Consider the following 13567-nt stretch of genomic DNA (forward strand, 5'->3'; position numbering starts at 1 on the left):
AGTGCCTTGCTTTCCTCCTCGAGCTCCCCAAGCTCCTCCATGATCACACCAGCCAGTTGGTCTGCAACCGGTGTCATAAGCAACGTTAAAAGGAGAAAAGTTTCAGAGGATTGAAAAGTGCAAACAAAAGACACCATGGCGAAGATAGGCCTTAACTTCTGAGCCTCCAGCTCAATTGCCTCAACCCGAGCCCTCTCGAAGCCCCAACCCATCAACTGGGTCCTCCCCATCTCGGCATAGAAGGACAGACTGACACCCCGTAATTGCCACGAAGTCCTAGACATGTTCGGGGTAGATTTGAAGGAGGGGCCTGCGTCGAGATCCTCCAATGCTTCACTAATGACATTAGCCTCCGCTAGCACATATGCGGGCTCCACCAACACCTGCTCCTCGAATGCGGCAGGCCCCGTCACGGGTGCTTTGCCAGTCATGGGGCCAGCCTCCCCTGAGGGGGTGAATGCAGCACCTCTTCATCCGAAGCGAGGTAGGAGTCAACGTCTGACTCACGATCATCGCTCAACTCCACGATGAAATGGGAGCTTGGCCTGACCTCCTCTTGACCGACTGGTCTAGAACCGATAAGGGAAAAGGGAGCCTTAATCACTGTGGTCGAGGGAACGGGAGGAATGACCTCCTCCTGTGGTAGTGATTCTTCGAAGGAGGGGAACGACTCGACCTCCAACAAGGGCCAGAGAGTGCAGGCTTGATAAAGGCATTGAATAAGGCCGCCCGAAGGTCTTCGTTACCTTCCTCCTCAACAACAGCATGACTCGAGGTCGATGGGACCATGGGTGGCATGAACGGGGGACGTTGTGCCTCCTGTGCAGAGGCTTGACAGGAGGAGGAAGCTGAGACCTCAGAACGATCGGACCGTTCGCCACCTTCAGGAACAGGATGGGACGGGATGGGACCTGGAGCCCCTACCCCGCTCCAGGATGCCCCACCAAAGTTGTTGTGGCCCGCCCGAAGCCGCTTCTCCCTATTATTGGCCTCAGAAGGGCTAGAATGACGTTTCCGGACCCCGTGGCAAAGGGGAATCCCCTAAGAATTCCTGACCCAACACATACGAATGCTTGGGAGAGGAAAATAATCTCTGGATGTTGGCCTCTGTTAACACCGCATCAGTCTCGGTGTCGAGGGTTGGGTTGCTACCCAGGCTTGCACAGAATCCAGCCTAGGCTTCTCCCTCCTATTCAGCTTGATGGATAGGCTCTTGCTATTAGGCACATACGACCAGATGGCCCGGACCGGGAACTCCTGGTGCACCTCTTCCCCCTCGGAATACTCCCATCATGAGCCATAAACGAAGAAGAATCGACGGGACCAGTCTTTGATGTGGGAATACTGCTTCTCCAGGCTGGGTAATTTGAATCACTCTTCTTGTAGTGCCTCTTTGGATCAATGGCACTTCTCAACTGTAATCACCCATACAATCATAAATTCCGAAATCAAGAAGAAACTTTCTTCTAAAAGAAATATGAATGTATATATTTGTCCAAGTTACAAAATCTAATCACCACTAGCAATAGGGTTGTACAGAAACTGATCGGTCGTGTTAGGAACAGGCCGAAATAGGTGGAGAACCGGTCGGCGCGCAGTGAAAATTTGAAGAAACCGATGTTCAGCTGTTCGGTCCTGGTTTGAAGCTGGACTGGACCGCTGAACCGACCGATATAATAAAACATTTTTGTTTTTTTAATATACCCTTATCGAAATGATATTATTCCACTTAAATTTAAGTGGAACATCGTTGTTTTATTAAGAATATAAGAAAACAAAAATAAGTTTAAAATGACTCCGTTCCACTTAAACTTAAGTGGAACAACGTCGTTTCGAGATGAGTCTTCTTCTTCCTCAACCTCTTCTTCTAGAATCCGATCTCTACAACTCTCTCTCTCTCTCTCTCTCTCTCTCATTATTCTCTCAGTAGAACTGCCAGAGAACCGACGCCGACCTAGAACCGCTAGAGAACCACCTCGTTCGGTTTCCTCCTCCCCATCGACCGGTTACGGTCGGTGCCTCTCCTATTTTTTCAAACATCGATCGACATCGATTTTGCCCAAAAACCATGCCTACGACATCGATTTTCACCCATAACTAGCAAGTAAACGAACCATCAAATTCAATTGGTGAGTGCCTGCGCGCCTATTAACTTCATAAGCCCACAAAGTCAAAGCACGTGCAATAAATTTTAGAAATTCCAGATAAAGCAACACACAATTTTGGGTTATTAATATTTTCATATGTTATTATTTATTATTTTATATCTCATATTTTATAAAAAAAAAATATTTTTATATTCTATAAAAATATTCTCACATCTTATAAAAAAAATTATAAATATAAAATATAAAAATAAATAATAATTGATGCATATTAAATCCCTTTAAAAATATAATAACTTTGCTCGTTTATGTGAGCATCATTTTCCTGAAGGAAAGCTGTGTATGCTTCTCGTCATTTTTCTGAAGGGTCCACCCCACCCCGCGCCGTATGGATAACGCCCTTAAACCAAATTGGATTACAGCGAGGGAATTGGAATGTTAAGAACTGAGATACCGAGGTCACATCCTCATTAGAGACCTACCGAGCCGACTCACCAAATTTAATCCTCTTCAATGGCCATTCAATAACATAAAAAAAGGTAAATAACCCATAAATTAAATAAATACATTAGAATGAAAAAATAAAACCACACTCTCTCTTTCAGGGGAGCGTATGAACCACGACCCCTAAATGCGCGTGGAATTAATTTTTTTTAAGTTATTAATAGCTACTCCAGTATTCGTTAATAATAAAATTAAAATAAAATATTAGTTGGGGAAATTATTATGTAGAAACCCTAAACACGGGCGGGTTGAGTTAGAACGTTTCTCACCCAGCCATCACACTCGCGAGTCGCGACTCGCTCCATTCCTAAACCGATCCCAGCTCGTTCTTCTTCCTTTTCTCCCTCCAAATTTCTCAGACTTTCTAACACCCAACCTTACCTTTACTCTTATTTCCTTTTTTTTTCTTTTTTCATTTTCTCCTTGAAATTCAAGCTAAGGATTGGGCGTCCGATTTTCTAATTCAACACCCTTTTGCGGGTTTTGCGGTATTATACTATCCTTCAATTTCTGAGATTGAAGAAAAGAACTTTTTAATTTATACATGCATGTATCTTTTTCGTAAGTACAGCTATGTGTTTTTTTTGTTTGAAAGGAATCAGGTTTTTATGTCTATTATTATCTAGAGCAACCTTTTTAGTTTTATCTCAGTCTATTATGTTGCTGGATACAATGTTGCTGGGTCTGTCTACTTTGGTATCAGTTACCTACACAACTTGTAGTTTCTTCTTTGTAACAAACGGATATATCATCTTTAATTCATAGCATGGTTTTGAACTTTTGTGGGATTGCTTGGTGTTTAACCCAGTTCTTTGTCTGCTCCATTAGTTTTCTAGTGCCTTATTTTTTTCTTAGGTTCCCTCAAATCTCAAAAAAATATTTATGGTTTTTATTTGTTTGACTTGCTTGTTGGGTCTTAAATTGTTTATAGGGTACCTATGGAAGTGGGGTACACTAAACAGTTCATCAGGCCAAATTGAAGGTTTGATCTTCTTGCCAAGGAGATGAATGAAATGAATGTTTTGATAATTCTATAAAATTTTGATCAACAACCAAACATTCTATAATTATTTTTGAAAGTAATGCAAATCCAAATTACTCAATTAAACCACTAACAGTGGGATTGTACTTTGTTGATCCCAATTTTAGAAGTCTTTGTGTGCTTTCTGCATCGCTGTTAAATGCATTTCCACCTAATGTGATACCCCATTCTGATAAGTTTTATAAGGATAGGTAGTATATGAGATCTCACATTACTTGGAAAGGAGAATTTCTTGCTCGTTATAATGTTCCAATGTGATTCTAATTGTATCATTGACTTTTGAAGTATAGGTCATGAGGTTTGAGCTTTCCATTGGAGCGCTACAAATGATTGCAATTCCCCATTCTAATAAGTAATAAGGGTAGGTGGTGTATGAGATTCCACATACATTGAGAATGAGAAGTTATTGCTCTTTATAATGTTCTAATGGGGCTGCAATTGTATCATTGACTTTTGAAGTATAGGCCATGTGGTTTGGGTCTTCCATTGGAGCGCTAAAAATGATTGCGATACCCTATTCTGATAAGTAATAAGGGTAGGTTGTGTATGAGATTCCACATAGCTTGGAAATGAAAAGTTCTTGCACTTTGTAATGTTTCAATAATGTTCCAATTGTATCATTGACTAGTTTTTTGAGAGTATAGACCATGTGGCTTTGGGCCTTCTATTTCAGCGTTACAAATGGTAGAAGAGTCTATCCCAACTAAAAATGTGAGACTTGAGTTATACCACATATGACGGACTAGCCCGACAAGGACGTCATAAATATAAGGGGGAGATTGTGATACTCCATTCTAATAAGTGCTAAGGGTAGGTAGTGTATGTGAATCCCACATTGTTTGGGAATGAGAAGTTCTTACTCTTTATAATGTTCTAATGAGGTTTCAATTGTATCATTAACTAATCATTTTGGAGTATAAGCCATGTGGCTTAGGCTTTCCATTGGGGCATTACACCTAAAGATTGTGTATAATGTGTTGTGATTCATCAGAAAAATAAAAATAAAAACAAATTAAAAGAATTACGTGGTCTTTTAAACTCATGAATAAGTTTTCAATCTCAAGTATATGGGTGGGTTAATTATGCCTTCACCATAGATTTTATCTCTTTAAGTGGTTCCTATAACCTGATTATGTCAATCTTATTTGTTGTATGATGTTTTTTCGACAATCAATTCTTTTTTTATACCCCGCTTCCCAACTGAGAGTCTGGCCAAGCAGTTATCTATTTCTCCAAGATAATTATCTAAGAGTGCAGCTGGCGCTTCCCACTCCTAGATAATTTTTGGTGCATCAGATTGGAAATGTATGTTGTTTAACTGGTACATTCCTCATTTCTCAAAATGAAAAATTTTGGTCCACTTGCATGAACCGTTGGAATGCTTGGACGTTGCTATATATTTGCTATATCTTTCTTAACAAAATCTGGAAATACCGTAAGGTTGCTCTATCTGTCCTGACATATTTCTCGTTGCCTATTGCAGTAGCCTAATCAGATATGGTTAAATATGGCCACAGTACAACTTCTTGAATGATAGAATTTATGGCTCGTTCCTGTGGGATTGTTGACCCTGGATGGGAGCACGGCATTGCTCAAGATGAGAGGAAGAAGAAGGTTAAATGCAATTACTGTGGAAAAATAGTTAGTGGGGGAATATACAGGTTGAAGCAACATTTAGCTCGAGTTTCTGGAGAAGTAACATACTGTGATAAGGCTCCTGAAGAAGTATACCTGAGAATGAAAGAAAATCTGAAAGGATCCCGTTCCAATAAGAAAGCAAGACAGTCTGAAGACGAGAGGCAGGTGCATTCAAATTTCCACTCCAACTATGATGATGAGGAAGTGCATGTTGAGTATAGAAGCAAAGGAAAGCAATTGATGGTTGATCGGGATTCGTATAGTGATAGGAATTTGGCTGTAAGCTTGAATCCTCTTCGGTCACTGGGGTATGTTGATCCTGGGTGGGAACATGGTGTTGCTCAAGATGAGAGGAAGAAAAAGGTGAAATGCAATTATTGTGAGAAAATAGTTAGTGGAGGTATTAATCGGTTTAAACAACATCTAGCTAGAATTCCTGGAGAAGTAGCACCTTGTAGACATGCTCCTGAGGACGTTTATCTCACAATAAAAGAGAATATGAAATGGCATCGTACTGGTAGAAGACACAGACAACCAGATACTAGCGAATTATCAGCATTCTTCATGCTGACGGACAATGAAAATGAAGTTAATGAAAAAGATGATGTTGCTCTGCATCAATTAAGCAAAGAAAGTCTGATCGATGGTGATAGAAGATTTGGCAAAGATTCAAGAAGGGCAATCAAGGGGATGTCTCCCAGTAGTGGTTCTGAACCGTCATATAAGAGATCAAGATTGGATTCTCTTTTTCTGAAAACACCAAAAACTCAGACACCACAGTCTTACAAGCAAGTAAAAGTGAATGCAGGGTCGAACAAAAAATTGGGCAATGAAATTACATCCGCAATTTGCAAATTCTTTTACTATGCAGGAGTTCCTTTACAAGCAGCAGACTCTATATACTTCCATAAGATGCTGGAGTTAGCTGGACAACATGCACAAGGTTTGATATGCCCTCCGAACCAACTGATATCCGATAGGGTTCTGCAGGAGGAACTTGCAACAATAAAAAACTACCTAGTGGAGTATAAGGCCTCCTGGGCAATTACCGGTTGTTCTATAATGGCAGACAGTTGGAAAGACACTCAGGGTAGGACATTAATTAACTTTCTGGTTTCTTGCCCCCATAGCGTGTATTTTGTTACTTCAGTTGATGCCACTGATGTAGTAGAAGATGCTTCTAGTTTGTTTAAGCTGATGGACAAAGTAGTGGAAGAGATTGGTGAGGAAAACATAGTGCAGGTAGTTTGTTTTATTCCAATTTTCTTCAAGTTCTTTTTCCTGAAACAAACACATGCTTGCACTAAATTTTCTTCCCTCGTTGGGCCTGTTGTAGGTGATCACTGAAAATACTCCCAGTTATAAAGCTGCTGGAAAGATGCTTGAAGAGAAGAGACGGAAGTTATTCTGGACTCCATGTGCCACCTATTGTATTGATCAGATGCTTGAAGATTTTTTGAAGATTAGATGTGTAGGAGAATGCATGGAGAAGGGAAGGCAAATTGCAAAAGTCATTTACAACCAAATTTGGTTGTTAAATCTGATGAAAAATGAATTCACTGAGGGACAGGAACTTCTGAGGCCAGCTGTTACCAGGTGTGCCTCTAGCTTTGCTACTTTACAAAGCTTGCGGGACCACAAGGTTGGTCTGAGGAAATTGTTTGTATCAAACAAATGGATTTCATCTCAGTTCTCCAAATCAGACCTGGGGAAAGAGGTTGAAAATATAGTTTTAAACTCTACGTTTTGGAAGAAGGTGCAGTATGTTTTGAAATCAGTAGACCCAATAATGCAAGTGCTTCAAAAGGTTGACAATGGTGAAAACTTGTCGATGCCATCATTGTATAATGATATGTACAGAGCAAAGCTTGCTATTAAATCCATCCACGGTGATGATGTACGTAAATATGGACCATTCTGGAATGCGATAGATCACCACTGGAATTCATTGTTCTACCACCCTCTCTATATGGCTGCTTACTTCTTAAATCCATCTTACAGATATCATCCTGATTTTATGGCGGTAAGAGAAACTATTACCATTGATTTATTGTATATGCCTATGGGTTTCTTTCCTTACGAAATCTTTATTTTATATGCATTTAGCATTCAGAGGTGATGCGAGGACTTAATGAATGCATAGTTCGGTTGGAACCAGACAATCTGAGAAGAATTTCGGCATCTATGCAGGTGAGGATTTCCTTTCTGAGCTTACCATTCACTGTGTCCTAAAATTTCTGTGCCACTAAGACTTTGCAATATCAATTTCACAGATTTCTGATTATAATTCTGCAAAAGCTGATTTTGGAACTGAATTAGCAATAAGTACAAGAACAGAGCTTGATCCAGGTGATAGCAATATACTGTCTTATTACATGTTTCAGAATGTTATATACAGCTGCATGCACTCATGTAGAGTATGTGGATATGGTACTGTTATTGCTTGAGATATTAGCTAGCTTGAAGAAATGGTGATTTTTTTCCTACTAGCTGCATGGTGGCAACAACATGGGATAAGTTCCTTGGAGCTGCAACGGATAGCTGTACGCATATTAAGTCAGACATGCTCCTCTGTTGGGTGTGAACACAACTGGAGCATATTTGATCAGATATACAGCCAAAGGCACAATCGTTTAGCCCAGAAAAGATTAAATGACCTTACCTATGTTCACTACAACTTGCGGCTTAGAGAACGCCAACTAAATAAAAGACCCAATGGAATCTCTCTTGACAGTGTTCTCGTGGAACGTCTGCTACATGACTGGGTTGTAGAAGAAGAAAAACAAGCCTTGCCAGAAGATGAGGTATTCAAGCTCACATTTTTTTCATGGTTAAGAAGCTGTGTGAGTTGGGTTAAACATGTTGGGTTGATTTTGGTAATTAATGATCTTTTTAAGAGGATGGTATCCTGTAATTTTAATAAAAATCCTGGAATACCATGGTTAGAAATCCTTCACCTTAGGGGTTACATCATAAACACCTAAAACCAAGGTGCTAAACCATTATCAAAATCTTATTCCACACCTTCAATCACCTTAGGGATAATTAAAGGTTACATGCAATGATGAGTTAACCATATTACGTAGCATTCCAACTTGTAGGGTCGTTTTGCATCCAATAGGGTTAGTAACAGTTAACTTTTTTTTATCTGTATACAAACCTGCTATATATTTAAACCTTTAAATTAAGTAAACAATGATTTAGATCAGGGCATGGTAAAGATCACTCGTCTGTTTGGAGACCATGCACGGAATGTGTGACATGAAGCTGATTTTCATATGTTTGGAAGCTTTCTCTTTCTCCTCCATGCTTGCCAAAGAAATGCGTGAGACTTGCTTGAGCAATGGATCTGTTCTAGCATTACTGCTGGCAGATTTAACTTTCAGCTTCTCACTGTGCTTTTTTATAGGAAATCCTTTACAATGGGATGAAACAAGTTGATACTGATGACAATGATTCGGTTGATTATCAAGATGGAACTGTAGAAGCTAGAAAGGGATCCGTTGAAATGGTCGCTTTGGCTGATGTACAATCATCGGCTGTTAATCCTGCCAATGCTGGTGCCGCCCCTGATGATGATGCTGACATAGATTTTTTTGATGATGGTTTGAGTGATTAATAGATTTGTACGCAATACTCTTCATCAAAATAAAAATTAAAAAGTGATCTGAAGTTCATTTTATAGATTTTGCCGGGCAGGTTCTCAAACAATCAAATTATAAAGATACCTCTTTATGCTGAAGTATGGCTCATTGGCTCTGTATGTTCTAATTCTATAGGTGAAACATGACATGAGAATACCTGTTTATCAGAATTTGGTTTCCTAATTCCATTTGAGAATGAACGATAAAATAATAATAATAATAATAATAATAATAATTGGATTTGATTTGGTGCCATAGGCACTATATATTTTATTCCCTAAATTACCAAAATTGTTATATTGGACATTCTAATTATAAATAATAAAAAAAATTCGAACAACAGTTTTATCGTTAAAAATTCAAGCCATTATAATGGATTAAAAAAATAAGTGAAAATGGGTGATGTGGACAATCTTGAAGGTTAGATCTTAACACACTTGTAAATTATTCATCAGTTGAATGATAAAATGTATAATTGTTTAGTTTTTTGGTCAGCAGTGTGCTTGTAATGTAAGCTGGAACACTCTCTATTCTGTATTTGAAATCTAGTGAAACTATTGAAATTGGGTGTTTTTTGGGGATGAAAAGAATAGGTATGAAACCCATTGGTTTATCATCATATTCTTTATAACAGGAGATGTGGGATGCATGACTGGCCTGGTTTGGATAGCAAGATCATATCATTTTATCTCATCTTATCTCATTTCATCTCATCTCAATATTTAAAAGCACTGGCATTGGCTTCTTCAAAAGCTAATGTATCTTTAAAATTTGAAGAAATGTAGATAAAATGATCTACATTGACTTCTTCAAAAAGTAAAAATTTGAGCTATGAGCTACAATAATTTTAAGTATATCTTCAAATGTGAAGATGTACTGTTCATCTTCAAAAATAATATTTTATTGTAAAAATTACCCTAAATGCTTTGTTTTTCAATTTTCATTTTTCACAGTTTTCACTTCCCTCGAATGTTCTTTTACTTTCATTAATTAATATTAATTAATATATAGTTAGTGTAATTGTAAAATATAAAAAATAAAAATAATATTATTAAAATAATATTATATTATTATTTTAACTAATCCAATATGAAATTATGGCTAAAGAGATTTTAGATTTATGAAAAATATGTATTTTTCATCAAGTTTTGAAAATAGTTTCGATGAAGCCAATCCTAATGCTCTAAACACCACAAACACACACATTTCAATTTTAAATTTTCCAACTTTTCATCTAATAATTACTTTAATCATTACAAATTTTTCAAACTCTCAAACAAAATACAAAAATAAAAAATAAAGTCAACTTTTTCAAATCCAAAAACAAAAATATTATTAAAAAATTATATTCTAACCATATTTTTAACTTTATAATATTTTTATTCAATTTTTTCACTCTCATTTTCCAAAGCTCCATAAATATTTTAACTCATATAATTTCATTACTATCTACAAATTATTTTACTATTATTTACAGATCATCTCATCTTATCTCACGATCCAAACGAGGCCTAAATTTAGTCTTAGGAAACCTTTTTGCTTTTGGAGAAGGAAAATATTCAAGTCAAAACAAACATTTTTGTAATTATTTTATAATTATATTTTAAATTAATGATATTTTTTAGATAGAATTTTAAAAATATTATTATTTTATAAAAATATATTTTATTTAATACAAAGTTATAAATAATTATAAAAAGAAAAATACTATTTATTATCCTCACACCATACACCAACATATAATTTGTTATTTTTATCATTCTATTTAAACACAAATATTTACACATCAATATGTGCGTGTTTAAATAGAATGACAAAAGTAAAAAATCATGTATTGATATGTGGTGTAGGGGATGGTAAGTAGTGTAGGAGATGATAAGTAGAATTTTTCTTATTAAAAAGATTCTGACTCTATCACTGCTTTTTTGTGAAAACTCATAAAGTCATATTAGTATTGATAAATGGACCGGGTTAACATGGACTCACTTATTCGGGTCAGTATTACCCTTAGACTTTGGTGTGCGATGTGGGCCCTTTTGTAGGCCTAATTTGTTCAGATTTTATTCGTCTTCTTTGTTGTAAGAATACAAAAAGCTCAAAATATCTGTTTGCGCTAGGGGTGCTACCCGCACCCTACGGGGCGAGGTTGCACCCATCTCATCCCCACATGGGCGGGGGGTGGGATTCGCACCTCCACAATCCTCTTCCATGATGTGGGGGCGGGGGCAGACCCCTCATCCATCTGCCCCCCATCCACCACCACTCACGGCTGTAAGTTGTCCTAGCTAAAAACAAAATCCACATAAAAAATTCAAATCCACAACAAATTTACAAAACCATCTAAAATCCACAATAATACACATAAAAAACCAAAACTAGCAAAAAGAAAACATCGAAAATAGCCAGAAATTTGAGGATCTAAGGAAAGAAAAAAAAAAACTAAACGTCGTCCATGAGTCTGCACCGACTGCGAGAGGGAGAGAGGGCTGAGGCATATGGCAAAGAGAAGAGAGAGCTCAAAACGGCGCATGAAAAAAGAAGGAAAGAGAAGGGGGGGTGAGAGGGAGAAGTGATTACGCGAGGAGGGGAACCTCCCCAAAAAAAAAAAAAAACGACGTCGTTTTAGCATTCATTTTTTTCTTTAAAAAAAATTTGTTAGTAACAAAATCTTTATATATATATATGAGAGAGAGAGAGAGAGAGAGAGAGAGAGAGAGAGAGAGAGGATTTGGGCAGGGCCGCCACTGATTTGGTTTTAGTATTTTACCCATCCACTAGAAAGTTAAGCCGTTTGAGGATATTTCTTCTACGCTAACTAAATTTGATAGCCAAAATCACTTTCTTACTCATTAATACACATTTTTTTCAATAGGCACATATTTCAAACGGTTGGTCATGTTCTTATAGTAGCGCATGTCCCATTGCTTTGGTCTATAACTGGAATAATAAGCATCGTTTTGAATTTGTTAGTTCGGATATTATGTGGTTCATTCACTTTATTTTTTCATACCTTTACAGAGGATGTATAGGTCACCAAACTCGGTTCTCAACAAGCCTAAGACCCAAGTACTTAACAAGCTGCGAATGTTATCTAAGGTGGGTTTTTCCTTATGAAAAATATGTAAATGCTTCCTTACACACCGCAAATAGTATTCTGACAACTTAATTTGTTTGGTTGGGTTTAGTAGTACACATTTTATCTTGGATCTCATCTAAGTTAGGATGTGTTAATGTACTTGATTTTCACCATATTCAGCCTTGAGAGACAAGCTCACGCCAGCCCTTGATTTGGATTGTTGAATCTGCCTGGACAAATTGCATTCCCTGAAAATCCTAGCTTAAATAAAGTCTTTAGATAATGGAGGGCTTTCAAATTCGCTCATATATTAGTAGAATTTAAAGTCCAGTTTTTCCAATTGATTGAGATTTGAGACATAATCTAAATGGACTTGATTTGGATTGGTGTTATTATCTGTTGCAGATCTTCATGTAGCCTTTCTTATGTTGATCTCGTTTGTTTTTACAATTTATCTCATCTCATCTCATATAATTATTACAATTTAATCAAATTCTTACACAAAATAAAATAAAAAATTCATTTTTTTCAAATCTCAAAATAAAAATAATATTAAAAAAATATATTCTAACAATATTTTATTTGACTTTTAACTTTAATCTCAACTCATCTCATCTTATCTTATAACAAACAAGGCACTGAAATAATTTTTTGTGCAAGAAGTTTGATGGTAGGTCATCTAAATAGAATTTTGTGCCCATGTACTCCTTTATCAATGCAACATCTGCATGTCTAGTATTCTTTGCATAGTCTTTGAGATTCATTCATTTTGCAACCTTCAGTTAAATTTAATTTTATTCTTTCAGACAATCTAGCAACCTTCTTCTACAATCACTTCGTCAACCACTCCAACTACAGCACCTTAAAAGAAAAGGAGAAACCAACCTGAAAATCCAAGCAAGTATCTGACCTTTAGATCTATTTAATTCTCCTGGGTTCACTTCTACCTAGAAGCTTCAGTTGCAATCTAAATCCATTCAAAATTGTGTTCTTACATAGAGATTCAAGCTAGTGGTCTTGAGGGGCCAATTCATATTTGAAGAGATCCTTCAAGACGATGGAGCTACCTCCAAATTTGCAGGATGATGGCTCTGAATCATGGGAAGCATTTCTAATATGTGTTTCATTTACACAACCTTATTTGTCTTTTGGATTTTTCACATTTGTTATCTGTAAAGTTGATGTTTTGCATTGTGATATAAACAACAATATAATATGCAATGTATTGTGTGCGTGTTGATGTCTATTATTATTTATTTTGTTTTATAAAAATTTGAATGGACAATGAAATGTTTAAAAAATACCTATAAAAATATTCATTATATAAAAAATGGATATAAAGATATTCATTATTATAAAAAAAATGCCTATAAAAGATAATAAACATAATGGGAAAAAAAGCCTTCTAACAAGTGTTAAAAATATTTTTTAAAAAACCTTTTAAAAAGTGTTTAAAATATTTTTTTTTTAAAAAAGCTTTTTAAAAAGTGTTAAAAAGTTTAAAAAATGCAAAAAAAAAAAAGTATTAAACTCGCATATCCGGGCCCAAATACGTTTC

The 13567-nt window shown here is 36.6% G+C and overlaps 1 protein-coding gene across 3 annotated transcripts; it reads left to right on the forward strand.

Annotated features, from left to right (window-relative positions):
• Nucleotides 1-2836: 2836 nt before the first annotated feature.
• Nucleotides 2837-9031, forward strand: LOC108981588. Of its 3 annotated transcripts, none has more exons than XM_018952822.2 (8): nt 2837-3097; nt 3937-4012; nt 5135-6531; nt 6626-7312; nt 7396-7479; nt 7563-7638; nt 7780-8093; nt 8699-9031. In XM_018952822.2, the coding sequence occupies exons 3-8, from the start codon at nt 5182-5184 to the stop codon at nt 8906-8908; spliced, it is 2721 nt and encodes a 906-aa protein (XP_018808367.1). In that variant the 5' UTR covers nt 2837-3097; nt 3937-4012; nt 5135-5181; the 3' UTR covers nt 8909-9031. The 3 variants fall into 3 exon arrangements, with proteins under 3 accessions (XP_018808367.1, XP_018808366.1, XP_018808365.1); XM_018952821.2 differs by having other exon boundaries at nt 3942-4012; XM_018952820.2 differs by lacking the exon at nt 3937-4012.
• The last annotated feature ends 4536 nt before the right edge of the window (nt 9032-13567 follow it).

This window comes from Juglans regia, chromosome 7, assembly GCF_001411555.2.
Source record: "Juglans regia cultivar Chandler chromosome 7, Walnut 2.0, whole genome shotgun sequence".
Classification (NCBI taxonomy): domain Eukaryota; kingdom Viridiplantae; phylum Streptophyta; class Magnoliopsida; order Fagales; family Juglandaceae; genus Juglans; species Juglans regia.

Bases quoted from the DNA above. Each gene is read 5' to 3' on its own strand.
- LOC108981588 (XM_018952822.2), top strand. From the start codon at position 5,182: ATGATAGAATTTATGGCTCGTTCCTGTGGGATTGTTGACCCTGGATGG. The intron at 7,313-7,395 runs GTAAGAGAAACT...ATATGCATTTAG, and splicing joins ATCATCCTGATTTTATGGCG to CATTCAGAGGTGATGCGAGG. The intron at 8,094-8,698 runs GTATTCAAGCTC...GCTTTTTTATAG, and splicing joins AAGCCTTGCCAGAAGATGAG to GAAATCCTTTACAATGGGAT.